Consider the following 17,497-nt stretch of genomic DNA (forward strand, 5'->3'; position numbering starts at 1 on the left):
AAACTGTTGTGTTGGTCTGTGGGCCCAAAGAACTTGAACTCTTTTTTTCCAGGGTCCCAGCTTTGTGGGACCGGGGTCAGTGCTGACCAGTAAAGAAAAGTATACTGTAAGAATATTGGAGATATCATTTCAAGTCAATCATTTATATCCTATTTGGCATGGAATTATAAACCCCCTTTCTTTGTGCAGAAGGGATGGGAAACCTGGTTCAGCAGGTCAGTAAGCATTCTTAAAGCCTAAAGGAGAAAGCTAACACCTAGCTCAGCTGGTGGTGAAGCCTCAAAAGGCTGTGAGTGACTGAACTCACATTTTTTGGCAGCTAGGCTCAGAACAAGGGCTTGCTTGCAATATAGAGTCATACTGAATTGAAGCTGCCAAGGAAAGCTTCTGGAACATTCTAGGAACATACTTCCATAAGGATACTATACGTCCTTGCATAATGTGATAGCTGTATACTTTGGATTATTACAGATGTGGCAATATCAATTAAGTGAGGTTTTTTACTTGTATTATTTCACATAATGCAGCATGAAAAGGGATTTTTTTGCTCTTTTTTAATATATTTTGTAAAAGTTTTAGCAAACTTCTTTTTGCTTGTCCTTTCAACATGTAAGTGTGAATGCTCGATTGCTTTTATTAAATATTGAGTGACTTTAGCATTGTATTACTCCCTGTCAGCAATGCATCTACTACTCCCTGCCTCTAGGGCTTAAATGTAATAAGGCAGAACAGGAGGCACTTGCTAGGCCCCTGGCTGCCAAAGCAACCCATCAACATCCTGTGATTGCGTTGGGGAGGGGCCAATTCCCTTTTTTCCTGCCTAACTACTTAGATGGTGCAGTCATGCACGGAAATCCAGTGGGTTAAACAACCAGGATCAAAATTTCCACGATTCTGGTTATTGCAGCATTGTGCCATCTATAGTATCTCTATAAATGTACAGCAGACACCGTATCTTTAAAGGGGATATCTGGGACTTAAAAAAAAGGTATGTAGTTGCTACCAGAGGCAGCTACCTGTCTATTGTACCTGGAGCAGTCATTGACCACTCCTGCCAGAGATTCAGCTACTCCCTGTCAACAGAGCAGCAGTTTCTCTTCCCGATGACAGGGCGGTACTACTGCTGGTGTTATGCCTCTTTTTTTAAGTTCCGAATATCCCCTTTAAAGTGGATCTGTCACCAGATTCCACAACGCAAACTGCCACGGGTGGAGCTCAACTCAAGCTGCGGCTGTTAGAGGCAGATGATGCCTGAAAAACACAGCCATCATCTTCGGGGATAGATGCAAACCCGAATCAAGGTCAGTTACCTGACATATTTAAGTAAATAAGGCAGCACACTGCAGCGCTAGAACATACAAACTTGAAAAACGAAATTTGAACTGCATTACTGCACTAGAAATATGAAAAATGAGAGCGTTTAGCGCATAAAAATGGCCAATTTTATGTGTACCTGGTAGCCCCTTTATGGCATCTCTCTTATACCAGGTCCTAAACTTGCCTTACCTGGCTGAGAATAAACGTCTCCATCTGAATGGGTACATGTGAAACCTCTTCCTAGACCAAAATTCTCTCTCTCTGTGGAGGGGTATCGGACCTGCTGTAATTAAAACACCTGTGGCTAGGAGGCGGAGTGCACGATCAGAAGGCTAGAGAATACATTTCAAAAACCTGACCGGCACATCCAAACATAGACTCAGTGTGAACAGGTGCTGAACCTAGAGTCGCCAACTCGTATATAGTTAAGTAAATAAGGCAGCACACTGCAGCGCTAAAACATACAAACTTGAAAAACGAAATTTGAACTGCATTACTGCACTAGAAATATGAAAAATGAGAGCGTTTAGCGCATAAAAATGGCAAATTTTATGTGTACCTGGTAGCCCCTTTACGGCATCTCTCTTATATGTTTGGATGTGCCGGTCAGGTTTTTGAAATGTATTCTCTAGCCTTCTGATCGTGCACTCCGCCTCCTAGCCACAGGTGTTTTAATTACAGCAGGTCCGATACCCCTCCACAGAGAGAGAGAATTTTGGTCTAGGAAGAGGTTTCACATGTACCCATTCAGATGGAGACGTTTATTCTCAGCGAGGTAAGGCAAGTGTAGGACCTGGTATAAGAGAGATGCCGTAAAGGGGCTACCAGGTACACATAAAATTGGCCATTTTTATGTGCTAAATGCTCTCATTTTTCATATTTCTAGTGCAGTAATGCAGTTCAAATTTCGTTTTTCAAGTTTGTATGTCCTAGCGCTGCAGTGTGCTGCCTTATTTACTTAACTATATACGAGTTGGCGACTCTAAGTTCAGCACCTGTTCACACTGAGTCTATGTTTGGATGTGCTGGTCAGGTTTTTGAAAAGTTACCTGACATATGACTTAAATGTACATCATATGTCAGGACGGGGTTAAGGAGCACAGTATGAATGCAAATCTCTATACATATTATTATTATTATTATTTATTTATATAGCACCATTGATTCCATGGTGCTGTACATGAGAAGGGGTTACATACAAGTTACAAATATCACATACAGTAAACAAACTAACAATGACGGACTGATACAGAGGGGCGAGGACCCTGCCCTTGCGGGCTTACATTCTACAGGATTATGGGGAAGGAGACAGTAGGTTGAGGGTTGCAGGAGCTCCGGTGTTGGTGAGGCGGTAGCTCCGGTGTTGGTGAGGCGGTAGCTCCGGTGTCCAATGTCCATATTGATACAATGTGGATAGAAGCACAAAAAATGGTCCATGTGAATTTGTAAGCTAATTTTAGGGGTGCATTTAAATTGTTTGGCATAGTATGATGGTCATTTGTCTTATTTTTTTTTTTTATGTGGCTGTACTGGGATTTAGGTTTTCTAAAGCCAATACCACAATTCCACTAGAACTATTTAGTACCGTGAATTCATTTTTATAGCACTTTATCTATTTATATTACTCACTTCTATTAATTCTACAGCACTTTATTATTATTATTATTATTATTATTATTATTATTATTATTATTATAATACATTTATATCGAGCCATTTATTCCATGGGGCTTTCCATGTGAATGAGGCAAATATAGACAAGCACAATAAACATGAGCAATATAAGGCACACACTACAGACATTATCAACACTGTCCCCAATGGAACTGTTTCCCTATCACTATGTCTTTGGAGCTTGGGAAGAAACCCATTCAAACATGGAAGAACCATCAAACTTCATGCAGATGTCCTTGTTGGTATTTGAACCCGATCGCTGCAAGGTTACAGTGCTAACCACTGAGCTAAGGTACATGCATTCTGCACATTGATAATACAATTAAAAAAACAGTAATTAGTGAAGGAAACTACCTGTCAGCAATTGCACAGACATTAAACATGACTTCTGAGAACCTCCCAAGCCACCCTAACTGCATACGATGGAAGTCAACAGGTTGGCCGTCCACATTTAGCAGTTGCATGCAGCCATGAAATGCTGTCTGGTTGGAATAGCAGCCTGAGCCTGCAGCAGGTTTTGGGCAACCTACAAGAAGAAAATAGTGGTTATGGAATAATATCTAATGTATAAGATTTTCCATTTTATCCAGGTCACAAACACATTAAAAATAAATGCATGCTACAAGAATAGAAGGATATTAAAGCAGCACTATAAAATGCTTCTATTTAGTATTCCTTTTAATCACATATGTGGAGAACAGTCAAAGGCGGTGTGTATCCCCTAAAGTAGTTTTACCTTTTCAAAATGAAAAAAGGAACCTGAAGTGGTCAGCGACATCTTCAAGAAAGAGTATACAGATTGCAGCCTATAAAACTGAAATGGCCGTCTACTTAGTTCCTGCTTTGCACTGATGAGGGGGCTAAGTCACACTGCAATATGTCTGCAAATGGAGTTTCTGCTTTGGCTTCTTATTAGAAATATAAGATAGTTTGTAGATATTGCTTACCCCATCCAATATACAACCCCTGGCAAACATTATGGAATCACCGGCCTTGGAGGATGTTCATTCAGTTGTTTAATTTTGTAGAAAAAAAGCAGATTACAGACATGGCACAAAACTAAAGTCATTTCAAATGGCAACTTTCTGGCTTTAAAAAACACTAAAAGAAATCAAGAACAAAAAATGTGGTAGTCAGTAATGGTTACTTTTTTTTACCAAGCATAGGGGAAAAATTATGGAGTCACTCAATTCTGAGGAAAAAATTATGGAATCACCCTGTAAATATTCATAGCCAAAACTAACACCTGCATCAAATTAGATCTGCCCGTTAGTCTGCATCTAAAAAGGAGTGATCACACCTTGGAGAGCTGTTGCACCAAGTGGACTGACGAATCATGGATCCAACACAAGAGATGTCAGTTGAAACAAAGGAGAGGATTATCAAACTCTTAAAAGAGAGTAAATCATCACGCAAAGTTGCAAAAGATGTTGGTTGTTCACAGTCAGTTGTGTCTAAAATCTGGACCAAATACAAACAACATGGGAAAGTTGTTAAAGGCAAACATACTGGTAGACCAAGGAAGACATCAAAGCGTCAAGACCGGAAACTTAAAGCAATATGTCTCCAAAACAGGAAATGCACAACAAAACAAATGAGGAATGAATGGGTGGAAAATGGAGTCAATGTCTGTGACCAAACTGTAAGAAACCGCCTAAAGGAAATGGGATTTACATACAGAAAAGCTAAATGAAAGTCATCATTAACACCTAAACAGAAAAAAACAAGCTTACTATGGGCTAAGGAAAAGCAATCATGGACTGTGGATGACTGGATGAAAGTCATATTCAGTGATGAATCGCAAATCTGTATTGGGCAAGGTGATGATGCTGGAACTTTTGTTTGGTGCTGTTCCAATGAGATTTATAAAGATGACTGCGTGAAGAGAACATACAAATTTCCACAGTCATTGATGATATGGGGCTGCATTTCGGGTAAAGGCCCTGGGGAGATGGCTGTCATTACATCTTCAATAGATGCACAAGTTTATGTTTATATTTTGGACACCTTTCTTATCCCATCAATTGAAAGGATGTTTGGGGATGATTAAATCATTTTTCAAGATGATAATGCATCCTGCCATAGAGAAAAAATGGTGAAAACATTCCTTGAACAAAGACACATAAGGTCAATGTCATGGCCTGCAATTAGTCCGGATCTCAATCCAATTGTAAATGATTGGTGGAAGTTGAAGAAAATGGACAATGACAAGGCTCCAGCCTGTAAAGCTGATCTGGCAACAGCAATCAGAGAACGTTGGAGCCAGATTGAGGAAGAGTACTGTTTGACACTCTTTAAGTCCATGTCTCAGAGACTGCAAGCCGTTATAAAAGCCAGAGGTGGTGCAACAAAATACTAGTGATGTGTTGGAGTGTTTTTTTGTTTGTATATTTTTCATGATTCCATAATGTTTTCCTCAGAATTGAGTGACTAATTTTTCCATATGCTTGGTTAAAAAAAGTAACCATTACTGACTACCACATTTTTTTGTTCTTGATTTCTTTTAGTGTTTCTTAATGCCAGAAAGTTGCGATTTGACTCTAGTTTTGTGCCATGTCTGTGATCTGCTTTTTTTTCTAGAAAATTAAACAACTGAATGAACATCTTCCAAGGCCGGTGATTCCATAATTTTTGCCAAGGGTTGTATATATGTTGTTCAGCCTGGTTTCCTGGGCAATCCACTCAACTATGCATGGATAAAGTTTGTAAACTATCAAGCGGCTTTGTTCAAAGTTGTAAAAATAAGAAATCAAAGTAGCATGGGCATAAATAATATATCTTATGCGTTTCGAGTCTAGCTGACTCTAAACGCGTCAGTATATTTTTTATACCCATGCTACCATTTTAATGAAGTCTTAAAGTATTTTTGCTTTTAATTCGCTTTGCTGGATTGAAAAAACTTTTCACAACTTTGGCTTCTTATTCTAAGTGAAGTGGCAAGACCCTTTAAAGGGTCAATATTTACGGTACTTTCAGGATTGCATCTTCTGATAAATGGCGCTACAGCTCCTGTCTTCTTCTCTGAAGGAGTTACTTACATTAGTTCCATATAATAATTCAACAATACCCTCAATGCAAATCTGTCATTTCAAAAACTGACTTACATGACAAAACATATTTGAACTGGTTAAACTTCATTCAGTATATCAATTTTATGAGTCTCTGAGATTCAGAAAAGCAAGGTGGCTGCAACCATGATCTACCAAGGTCCATGACTAGTTCTTTATCTTCATCTCGGGCATGCGTAGGCCGCATGTTACAAGTGATGTACAGTATGGCTTACAAATGTTTGCCAAACTTCCAACAGGAAATATCGAGGTGGAACATTATGCACATTATTATGATTGAAACGCCTTCCTTTGAAGATATGATACAACACCACAGATTGTGAGACTACACTGCATAATAACGAGATTCTCAGTAGTGTCTCATTCTATGGATGAAATTTGACAGCAATTTTCGCAACCTTCATGCAGCTGTGAGAAATGTTTGGCACAACTATAGTGAAAGTGAGTGAAAAGCAGCACGTCTGACTCATGAGACAGAACACTTCAGGACTAAATTTAAACCACAATATGAATCATACATGAAATGTACCCTACTCTGTGGTTTTAGAAGTGAAATTTGGAAATTAAAAACGCTATTCATCTTTCTTGGTACTCTAAACTTTTTCAATGCATTAAACATTGCTTATTTGTAATTATAGAGCAAAGGATGCTCCAAAACGCTGACAGATTTTTATACATGGGATAGAAGCGTCAAGGGCCTATTCATTAGAACTAGCGTTTTGCACACTAGTCTTATTGAGAGGCATCGCTAGCGTAAGAAGCCCCTAATTCAGTAAGAGGGACCGGAGAACATTTTTGGCAAAATTTACGCCACCAAAGTGGTGGATTTCTCTGGCTGGCTTCATGCATTTTGGAAAAGCTGGCCAAGGCTACGGTAAAAATGCCAAAAGTTGCTATATTTTTACACAACTTCATAGTACACAACCAATTTGAAACATTTGAATCTGGTTTATATCAGAAAACTGGAGAAAACACCTTCATGAATGTGCTTGTTTTCTCCTCCACATCTTTTCTATGACCCATGGGACAATTCCTTATCCCCGTTATTGACAAATAAAATGTACTTCTTCTGGATATGGGAATACCACCCTTTCACATTTGGCTGGTATTCCCATATCTAGAGGAAGTGCATTTGGGATGGAAAGCCGGCCTGGTCCCAACAGCTGTACTAACTTGCCCCATGGAACTTTCTTCTGTTAACCTTCTTCCTGTTACTTTGCAAAATTAAGACAGTGGCATTGGATAATGTTATAAGGTTTAGGCCTCATTCAGATGATCACTTTTCACCGTACCATTTGTGTTTTTTACGTATACAGTACGCACCCATTACAGTCTTTGGTGCTGTTCACTTGTCCACAAAACCCCATGTACCCTGCTTTTGATCCTAGTCAGATATCACTCTTTTTAAGTGAATTGGCCCATGAACAAAAGAATAGCAGTCAGTTTTTGGCTGTTTAATGGGTTGGAGAGGCTTGTGAAAAATATCTAAATAAATATATATATATATATATATATATATATATATATATATATATATATATATATAGTTTGTCTCATGCAGTTTCATCAGTGATTTTTCACTTATTAAAAAAAAGACAAACTGTAAAGCTTCTCCTCTGCACTGCAATGTTAATTACATGGATTAAAGGGGTTGTCCGGTGTGAAAAGAAAAAATACTGTGTGACTGTAGACTCTTGTATTCCCCTAAGCGTACGCTCTGTGTGCTGTGAGAATTCACCGGTTTCTGAGCCAAGAACAGCGTTGATGTGTGTGATATGCATACTCCCGAGCAGATGACGTCTAGTGGGTCCGGCCTTGCTCTATACCAGTGTATGAAGCTAGGGCATGGCCTTCTAGTGGGTGCGGGCATTCAGTGGGTGTGGCCATGTAGGGGTGTGGCCTTGCACCATACCCTTGTATGGAATGATGACCCCCCTCAACAGCTTCTGCCTGGGAGTATGCATATCGCATACATCACTATCATTCCCTTCTCAGAAACTGACGAATCCCTGCAGCGCACTGTGCGTATACTGGGAGAATTCAAAAGTCTGCAGTCATACAAAGTGACTGCAGACTTTTCATTTTAGACTGAACAACTCCAATAAGCACACAGATTTTCATGGCCCTATAGACTTGAATGTGCGATTTTGCTCTCAGACTTGGATCAAAACTGGACATGTCTCCATGATTTTTTTAGGGACACACAGTCTGAAAAAAATCTTGGACAATAAAATGAACAGCTCCATAGACTTTGAAGTGTACTATCCATGAAAAACATAGACAGGACATGTACGTGATTCACAGACGTCTAAATGAAACCAGCAAAAGTGTGCACTGTCAGTGAGTAAGAAGAGAATACAACGAGCAAGGACCAGCCTCACCCCTGAAACAGGCGTCACTTTTCGAGGCTCGGCTAGTTTTTTCTCTCTGTATTTTTCCCTGACCGTGCGCTTTCTTGCCAGCTCGTCACTTTTTATTAGAATCGGCGAGGGAGTGCATTGTCACTTTACATTGAAAAGAATATTACACAGTGAAAAGGGAGCTTGAACTGAGCATAGATCACGATTGACAACCAACGCATGCTCAGTAGAGCAGGGACTAGCCTAGCCTGTGAAACAGAGGTCACGGTTAATGCTCAATCTCAGGGTGGAAACAGAGGCTGCAGTAGTACCCGACTCTGTCCCCTGATGAATTCCTGTTTGAGCATCCTAGCATGCACTGGGCATTCTCAAACAAAATGTCATCGAAGCATAAGTAGGTTAAAAAAAATGAAAGCCGTTAGAGTAGGGAGAGAACAGTAGAAACTTTTTAGTTAAAAGTGTATTAGAAAAACTATTAGATTACTACTATCAATAGATAGCCATTTAGGATGAAAATCAATTTTGATTTTGGACCACTCCTTTACAAAATTTCTATTCAGTAAGTGGTATCAGCTGATTATGGTAAGTCATTTTTACCTCCAAAGTAATAAGTGTCACCAGATCGAAGCTGGAACTGATAGTTGATTTTGAACTGTGCGCCTTCATCATCATCAATAACAACCACAGCAGAGTTCTCTCTGGCCACCAAGGAGACTGAGTGCCAGAAACCATCATTTAGCCGATATCCTGAAAGAAAAATCAAAATCAGTAACTGTGATGTATTCACTGAGCTGTGCAAGCACTCATACAGAAATCTCTTCCTATAACTGCCACTCTTTAGATTTGGGAACACAATGCTGGCCAGAATGTGTTACTTATTGCAGAGAAAATGCACATGCTCAACATAGCGACCAAAGCTTATTTGTTTCAATGAAAACTAAAAATACAATCGATCGCTATTGTTAATGAGTCCATTTTTTCCGTTTTGCATTCCCAGAAAGATTGGCAAATTTTCTAGGAGACGCTAAAGCCTCCTGAAAAGTGTCTCTTTTTTAGGCTGGAGTCACACTTAACGTATAAAAATTGGTATGTTTTTTATGGACGAGAATCACATCAATGTTCCCTTAACAGTGATCCGTATGTCATCCATGTGCAATGTGAGGATGTGATTTTTTTCTTATTAAAGTATCCGTGTGACATCCATATGGCATCCATATGGTGAGATTTTCTCGCCGGCTCGCAAAATGGACATATAATGGTCTCAAATACTCGTGAAAACATATATACAGTCGATATATATACACTGCTCAAAAAAATAAAGGGAACACTAAAATTCCACATCCTAGATATCAGTGAATGACATATTTCAGTTGTATATCTTTATTCATTACAACATCAAAACTATGAATTAACACATGTGGAATTATATACTTAACAAAAAAGTGTGAAATAACTGAAATTATGTCTTATATTCTAGGTTCTTCTAAGTTGCCACCTTTTGCTTTCATAACTGCTTTGCACACTCTTGTCATTCTCTTGATGAGCTTCAAGAGGTAGTCACCGGGAATGGTTTTCACTTCACAGGTGTGCCCTGTCAGGTTTAATAAGTGGGATTTCTTGCCTTATAAATGGGGTTGGGACCATCAGTTGTGTTATGCAGAAGTCTGGTGGATACACAGCTGATAGTCCTACTGAATTTGTATTATGGCAAAAACAAACAGCTAAGTAAAGAAAAACGAGTGGCCATCATTACTTTAAGAAATGAAGGTCAGTCAGTCCGAAAAATTTGTAAAACTTCGAAAGTGTCCCTAAGTGCAGTTGCAAAAACCATCAAGTGCTACAAAGAAACTGGCTCACATGAGGACCGCCCCAGGAAAGGAAGACCAAGAGTCACCTCTGCTTCTGAGGATAAGTTTATCCGAGTCACCAGCCTCAGAAATCGTAGGTTAACAGCAGCTCAGATTATAGATAAGGTCAAAGCCACACAGACTTCTAGCAGCAGACACATCTCTACAACTGTTAGGCCGGGGTCACACTAGACCTTAATACGACCGAGTGCAATGCGATAAAAAAATCGCATTGCACTCGGACCAATGTTAGCATATGGTGCCGCTCCCAGCAGCCGACTTTTTGTCGGCCGTTTTCCTCAGTCCGAGACACTCGCAGCATGCTGCGATTGTCACGGACCATGGAAAACTCTTGGCTCACTCGCATCCATATAAGCCTATGGGTGCGAGTGAGACAGCGCACACCACTCGGATATCATCCGAGTGATGTGCGCTAGAAGCGGACCCCAGCAATGGAGATGGAGAAATTCATTTCTCCGCCTTCTCCGCAGCTGTGCTCCGATCCTCCCTGTGCGAGAGAATCGGAGCACAGACGCATGACACTCGGCTCCTGCTCTGCTGCGAGCAGGAGCCGAGTGTCATTAGCTCTCGCATCGGATGCAATACGCCAGTGTGACCCCGGCCTTAAGAGGAGACTTTGTGCAGCAGGCCTTCATGGTAAAATAGCTGCTAGGAAACCACTGCCAAGAACAGGCAACAAACAGAAGTGACTTGTTTGGGCTAAAGAACACAAGGAATGGACATTAGACCAGTGGAAATCTGTGCTTTGGTCTGAGGAGTCCAAATCTAAGATCTTTGGTTCCCACCACCGTGTCTTTGTGTGACTCAGAAAAGGTGAACGGATGGACTCTACATGCCTGGTTCCCACCGTGAAGCATGGAGAAGGAGGTGTGATGGTGTGGGGGTGCTTTCCTGGTGACTCTGTTGGGGATTTATTCAAAATTGAAGGCGTACTGAACCAGCATGGCTACCACAGCATCTTGGGACATGGAAATTTATGATTTTTAATGTTGTTTGGGGCAATGTTAATTAATGTTGTCATATTGTGTCATTGTATTCTTTGTACTAAAACACATGTTTCTCTCTGCATTATGAGGTTATCATGTATACGCCCTTTGCTTCAAGGTGCAGCTTCCTTTGTCTAAATCATGTATAAAAAGCCCCTGTTACTGTTGTTCGGGGCCATTACATCGCCAACCTGCCGCCGTGCCACAACATGGCCATTCCATCGCCATTCTGCCACTGTGCCAGACCCTGGCCAGGCTAGGGCCAGACCACCACCAGATGTTCCAGCGTTACTTTATCTGTCTGGACTTCTGTTCATGCCTGGATGCTTCATCTTTCTAACTTCTATGAACTGTTCTGCTGCGAATCTCTGAATAAACTTCAGTCTCTGCTTGAAAAGAGGATTGTCTACATATTTTTCCCGGCTCTTCCAGCTCTCAGTCAGGACTTTCTTACAAAGTGATGAAGCCTAAGCCAGGAGGAGCGGCTCCGGAGAGCTGCCTCCAGAAGAACCACTGGAAGGATTGGTGGATGAGAGCTTAAGGCTGGAAGGATGAAAAAATAAAAAAACTGCGCGTGGCCATGCGTTAAATCGCTCAAAGTATGCCAGCCTGAAGGAGAACCTCTCGTGAAGCGCTCCAAGTCTGCCTGATTGTGATAAGAAAACTCTAAAAAGGACTATAAAAATATATGTGCAACCAAGAAGAAACCTCTACATGAGTTATCTACAAGGACGTGAGAAGTTTTGTGCCCGGCAGCAAGAGGCTTTAAAAGGCGCAGCGAGAGAGGCTGGAAACGCAGCCACACCTATTTTGGTCGACTCAAGCCAGACAGAGAGGTGTGAGTATCTAACTTTTGCTTGAATTGCATTTGTTAATACCAGAACAGAGAAAAACTCGTCCTTGTAGGCCACTAAAGTATGGAGTGGTTACGGAAGCAGACAGAAGGAGGCTAGCACACCCCAGCTGGAGGGGGTTAATGTTGAAACCATGTGGTTAAATTGTATGTGTTGGTTCACAGAAGAAAACAGGGAACTGGACAAGAAAAAGTAGCTAGGGAAAGCTAGTGGCCGAGTAGCGGCTTTGTGTAAGACAGTCATGGCTTTCGATGAGGCTATTGACAAGCAACCAGCACGACAATGTGTTAACATGATCACCCGGGAGGGGCAGTGTATCTGGAGAAATTAGAAAAGCTGAATGAGACACTGAAGCTATCAGAAGCAGCACAGGGGGGTGAGAGCTGCAGCAGCTGACAGCAGTTATGTCACAGATGGACACTGCATATTCGAGACATGGTGCTGATGTAGATACATTGCATGACTCGTTAAAGGGTTGATTGTGACTTGTAGGATCGCTACTTCCAACAGGTGGCGCTATAGAGTTTAAGTCCTCTTTTTCTCAGAGGAGGCAATTTGCATATTATATTTCCCAGAGGAGCATTGCATGGCGAATAAGCCTCCTTACCTTGACAAGCCAGAGATGGTATGTCACTCTCCATAAGGAGAAACGATACCCCTTAGACCCCAGTCGAGAGCCTCTCACCTAGCCAAATCAGTTCTCATGCTTCACACTGACGAGGGCCAACAGCCCGAAACACCGTGTCTGCGAATTGAGATATTGATTTGGCTTTTATCCTAAGTCATATTGCACGACTCGTTAAAGGGTTGATTGTGACTTGTAGGATCGCTACTTCCAACAGGTGGCGCTATAGAGTTTAAGTCCTCTTTTTCTCAGAAGAGGCAATTTGCATATGATGTAGATACAGTTATACACTGGAGAAGAGTTAGGAGAATGGGTGAAGTAGTACATAAGAAAACAAGATATAGTGTCCCAACAGCTCCAGCCTATGCAGATAGTGTTGAGGAAAGATTTTGCAGATGATGAGGAAAGAGATGATTCATCCCAGATGGAGTTAAAGTTTGATGCAGCTTCTACCCCTAGAACATCCCCCGGCCAAATGTCCCTGGTCCATCTTAAATTTGTTAAAAAAAATTGTGTTTGATAAAACCTTAGATACTATGGACCAGGGTGATAAATTTTCTATGAGGGAACAATTTGTGAAAAAATGTGCCATTTGGAAGGTGTTTTTAAATCAGGAGTTTTACAGAATGCAGAATCTATAGGAGATGTTGTGGAGGCTATGTTAACCAATGTTAGGACAATGCAGTCCGAGGTGAAGGGTGATGAGTCCAATGTTTTTGCATACCATTCACCTCGGGGTGCTTCTGCTGATTCAAGGAGACCAGGAATTCCTGTGGGGTATGTACAACTGCCAAGAATGGGCAGGTCCCATTTGGCAGATCCCCTGGAATCCCACAAGGGGTCCTCCTGTGTGTTACCTTTGTGGGCAGCTTGGGCACGTTAGATGTTTTTGTCCCAATTTTGTGCCAGGGACTGAACCCTGAGAACCCCAGGTGCCATTTAACCCCCAGCAGCCCCTGCTCCCGCCCCAGTAGCTCCCAATCATTCAGGCCCAGAGGTCCATGCTATTCAGGGAGAGGGCACTCCTCCTTGTCCCTACGCTCCATTGATAAGGGAGTTATGGGAACATGAGGACCAGACTCTTACTGAGGATCTCTTCGGGGCAGAGGTGGGAGTTGTGGGACGGAAGCCGTGTCTAGATGAGGATGATGGATTTTTTGGGCTTCCCACCGCAGAAAACACCAACTGATGGGGTGCTCTCCCTGTTCCCCTTGCCCTTTTTGCCTCCTTTCCATGGGCAGAGATGGAAGACCTTATGTCAAAGGGAGAATAGAGGGGCTGCCATGGGAAGACATCCTCATCGATACAGGACCCTCAGTTTTAGTAACAGGACACAAATTGCAGTCACCCCCTGGACTGCCTGAGACTACCACTTTGGTAGGATTTGAGGGCTCCTGTATTCAAACAGAAAAAAGTTGTCCAGTAAACCTGAGATTTCAGGACACAGGGGGATCGAAGAAAAGGGGTCTTCGATGCACTTTTTGGGTAAATCCACAGTTACGGTCCACTATTCTGGGTACTGATGCTTTGGGAGCAATGGAAATTGTTGATTTGTGTAACAAAGTCTTGTGGTGGAACAAAGGAGCGACTATTTGTTCTGTAATTGTACCTGTGGAGGAGGAGAGCCACAAATTACCTATTGCCAGTCTAGGATCATGTACTAATGAAAATGTTGACAATGATGTTTTAAAAAATGAATTGAAGCAAAGGTTCCCTAAATTGTGGATCTAAAAAAAAGAAAAAAATGATTGTAGGTTAATGCAAACTCAAGTTAAAATTGATCGTGAAAAGCTGCCACCTTTTCAGTGCCAGTATCGCATTCCTGAGGACGCAATCCCTTACATAAGGGTTTTGGTCAGTGAATTAGAAAAACGTGTTGTTGTGAAAGCAAATTCTTCATATAACAGTCTCAGTTTACTTGTAAAAAAGGAAGATGGCAGCTTTCGAATGGTTGTGGACTTGAGACTTGTAAATAAGTACACTCTTTCAGCAGCTCACCCTGTTGCATCTGTCCCTGAAGTTATGTCACAGCTGAGGAGTGATTGTAAAGTGTTTTCTTGTTTGGACATTGCAAATGGCTTTTTCTCAGTACCCCTAACACCTGAATCTGCCCTCCGCTTTGCGTTCACTTTTGAGAATGTGCAGTACTTGTTCACGCAGGTGCCCATGGGATTTCACAGTTCCCCTGTGTATTTCCATCAGGCATTGGCTCAGGTGTTAAGGTACCTTCACACTAAACGATATCGCTAGCGATCCATGACGTTGCAGCGTCCTGGCTAGCGATATCGTTCAGTTTGACACCCAGCAGCGATCAGAATCCTGCTGTGATGTCGTTGGTCGGGTCTAGAAGGCCAGAACTTTATTTGGTCGCTGGCTCTCCCGCTGACATCGCTGAATCGGCGTGTGTGACACCGATTCAGCGATGTCTTCGCTGGTAACCAGGGTAAACATCGGGTTACTAAGCGCAGGGCCGCGCTTAGTAACCCGATGTTTACCCTGGTTACCATCCTAAAAGTAAAAAAAACAAACGCTTCCTACTTACCTTCCGCTGTCTGTCCCCGGCGCTCTGCTTCTCTGCACTGGCTGTGAGCACAGCGGCCTGAAAGCAGAGCGGTGACGTCACCGCTCTGCTTTCCGGCCGCTGTGCTCACAGCGAGTACAGAGAAGCACAGCGCCGAGGACAGACAGCGGAAGGTAAGTATGAAGCATTTGTTTTTTTTACTTTTAGGATGGTAACCAGGGTAAACATCGGGTTACTAAGCGCGGCCCTGCGCTTAGTAACCCGATGTTTACCCTGGTTACCGGCATCGTTGGTCTCTGGAGAGCTGTCTGTGTGACAGCTCTCCAGCGACCAAACAGCGACGCTGCAGCGATCCGGATCGTTGTCTGGATCGCTGCAGCGTCGTTTAGTGTGAAGGTACCTTTAGAACCCCTTGGCTACGGAGACAAAGTCCTACAATATGTTGGTGATTTATTGATTCAAGCTGTCGATAAATGTGAATACAAACAGACCCTTGAAAATGTTTGTCAGGCTTTACAAGATGCAGGACTCAATATGAGTCTAGATAAAGAACAATTGATGAAGTCAGAGGTTAAATTTCTGGGTGTGTCTGTCTCCACAGAAGGAAAGAAGCCCATTTATGATAAGGTTAAAGCTATTCAAGCTGTCCCCATACCAACTAATATTACTGAGCTTAGAAAATTTTTGGATCTTATAGGCTGAACCACTGTATGATTTAATAAAAGATGTTGATAATGATTTTACCTCTGTCATTGTTGAGGGAGAAGCCTTGCAGGTTTTTCAAGATTCAACCCTGACCCTTCCCAACCCTTTTACATCCAAGCCCACACCGCAGATATATCCATTTCCTCGGTGCTTTTACAACGATGGCCCAAAGATAGCCCCGAAGTATCCAGTCAGCTGTATGCCCTAGGCCAGGGGTCCCCAACTCCAGTCCTCAAGGCCCACCAACAGGTCATGCTTTCAGGATTTCCTTTGCATTGCACAGGTGATGCAATTATTACCTCGGCAAGACTAAGGAAATCCTGAAAACATGACATGTTGGTGAGCCTTGAGGACTGGAGTTGGGGACCCCTGCCCTAGGCTACTAATCTAGGTTGCTCATGCAGTGGATAAAGGATTTTCTTTGTGCATGAAGCACCTACTGAGCAAAGACTGGACTATGAATCAAGTAAAACATAGTGGGATTTGCTGCCTTAATTTTACAGACCCCACTGAAAATCCTACAGGTTTAAATTTGTTAAAGCTTAGGTTATGGTTAAAAATTTCAGAAAGACAGGACCCCGAGAAGCTAATTGAGAAAGTACCTTTGTTGTTACTCATAAGAATTGGCCTCACAGCTTTAGGAGTGCGCAGTGTTAACAAATCAAGCTACAAAGGTGTTAAAATTCTTCATATTGATCAGTGTACACTTCTTAAAGGGAACCTGTCACCCCGTTTTTTGAGATTGAGATATAAATACTGTTAAATAGGGCCTGTGCTGTGCGTTACTATAGTGTATGTAGTGTACCCCGATTCCCCATGTATGCCGAGAAATACATTACCAAAGTCGGCGTTTTCGCCTGTCAATCAGGCTGGTCTGGTCAGGTGGGCGTGTTCACAGCGTTCTTTTCTTCCCCAGGTTTCCGTTGGTGGCGTAGTGGTGTGCGCATGTCCAAGGTCAGGATTCCCTGTGCCCACGTGAAGACACAGCGCGCGATCTGCGCTGTCATTCCTTTCATCGGTGCGGGCGGCCATCTTCCTGGGGCCGCGCGTGCGCAGATGTAGTGCTCTGCTGCACGGGGCTTCAGGAAAATGGCCGCGGGATGCCGCGCGTGCGCAGAAGAGATCGCGGCGGCCATTTTCCCAAAGCCGAGATGCAAACTCGGCTTTGGGAAAATGGCCGCCGCGATCTCTTCTGCGCACGCGCGGCATCCCGCGGCCATTTTCCTGAAGCCCCGTGCAGCAGAGCACTACATCTGCGCACGCGCGGCCCCAGGAAGATGGCCGCCCGCACCGATGAAAGGAATGACAGCGCAGATCGCGCGCTGTGTCTTCACGTGGGCACAGGGAATCCGGACCTTGGACATGCGCACACCACTACGCCACCAACGGAAACCTGGGGAAGAAAAGAACGCTGTGAACACGCCCACCTGACCAGACCAGCCTGATTGACAGGCGAAAACGCCGACTTTGGTAATGTATTTCTCGGCATACATGGGGAATCAGGGTACACTACATACAC

General features: G+C 42.7%; 1 protein-coding gene across 1 annotated transcript in view; it reads right to left on the bottom strand.

The window, feature by feature from the left end:
- CNTNAP1 (contactin associated protein 1) overlaps positions 1-17,497 on the bottom strand; it is a 217,797-nt gene that overhangs the window by 91,127 nt on the left and 109,173 nt on the right. Inside the window, exons 9-10 of the mRNA XM_069751911.1 lie at positions 9,017-9,166; positions 3,346-3,517 (exon numbers count right to left, since the gene is read on the bottom strand). Coding sequence (XP_069608012.1) covers positions 3,346-3,517; positions 9,017-9,166 — 322 coding nt within the window. The remainder of the gene's footprint in view (positions 1-3,345; positions 3,518-9,016; positions 9,167-17,497) is intronic.

This window comes from Ranitomeya imitator, chromosome 2, assembly GCF_032444005.1.
Source record: "Ranitomeya imitator isolate aRanImi1 chromosome 2, aRanImi1.pri, whole genome shotgun sequence".
NCBI classification, from domain to species: domain Eukaryota; kingdom Metazoa; phylum Chordata; class Amphibia; order Anura; family Dendrobatidae; genus Ranitomeya; species Ranitomeya imitator.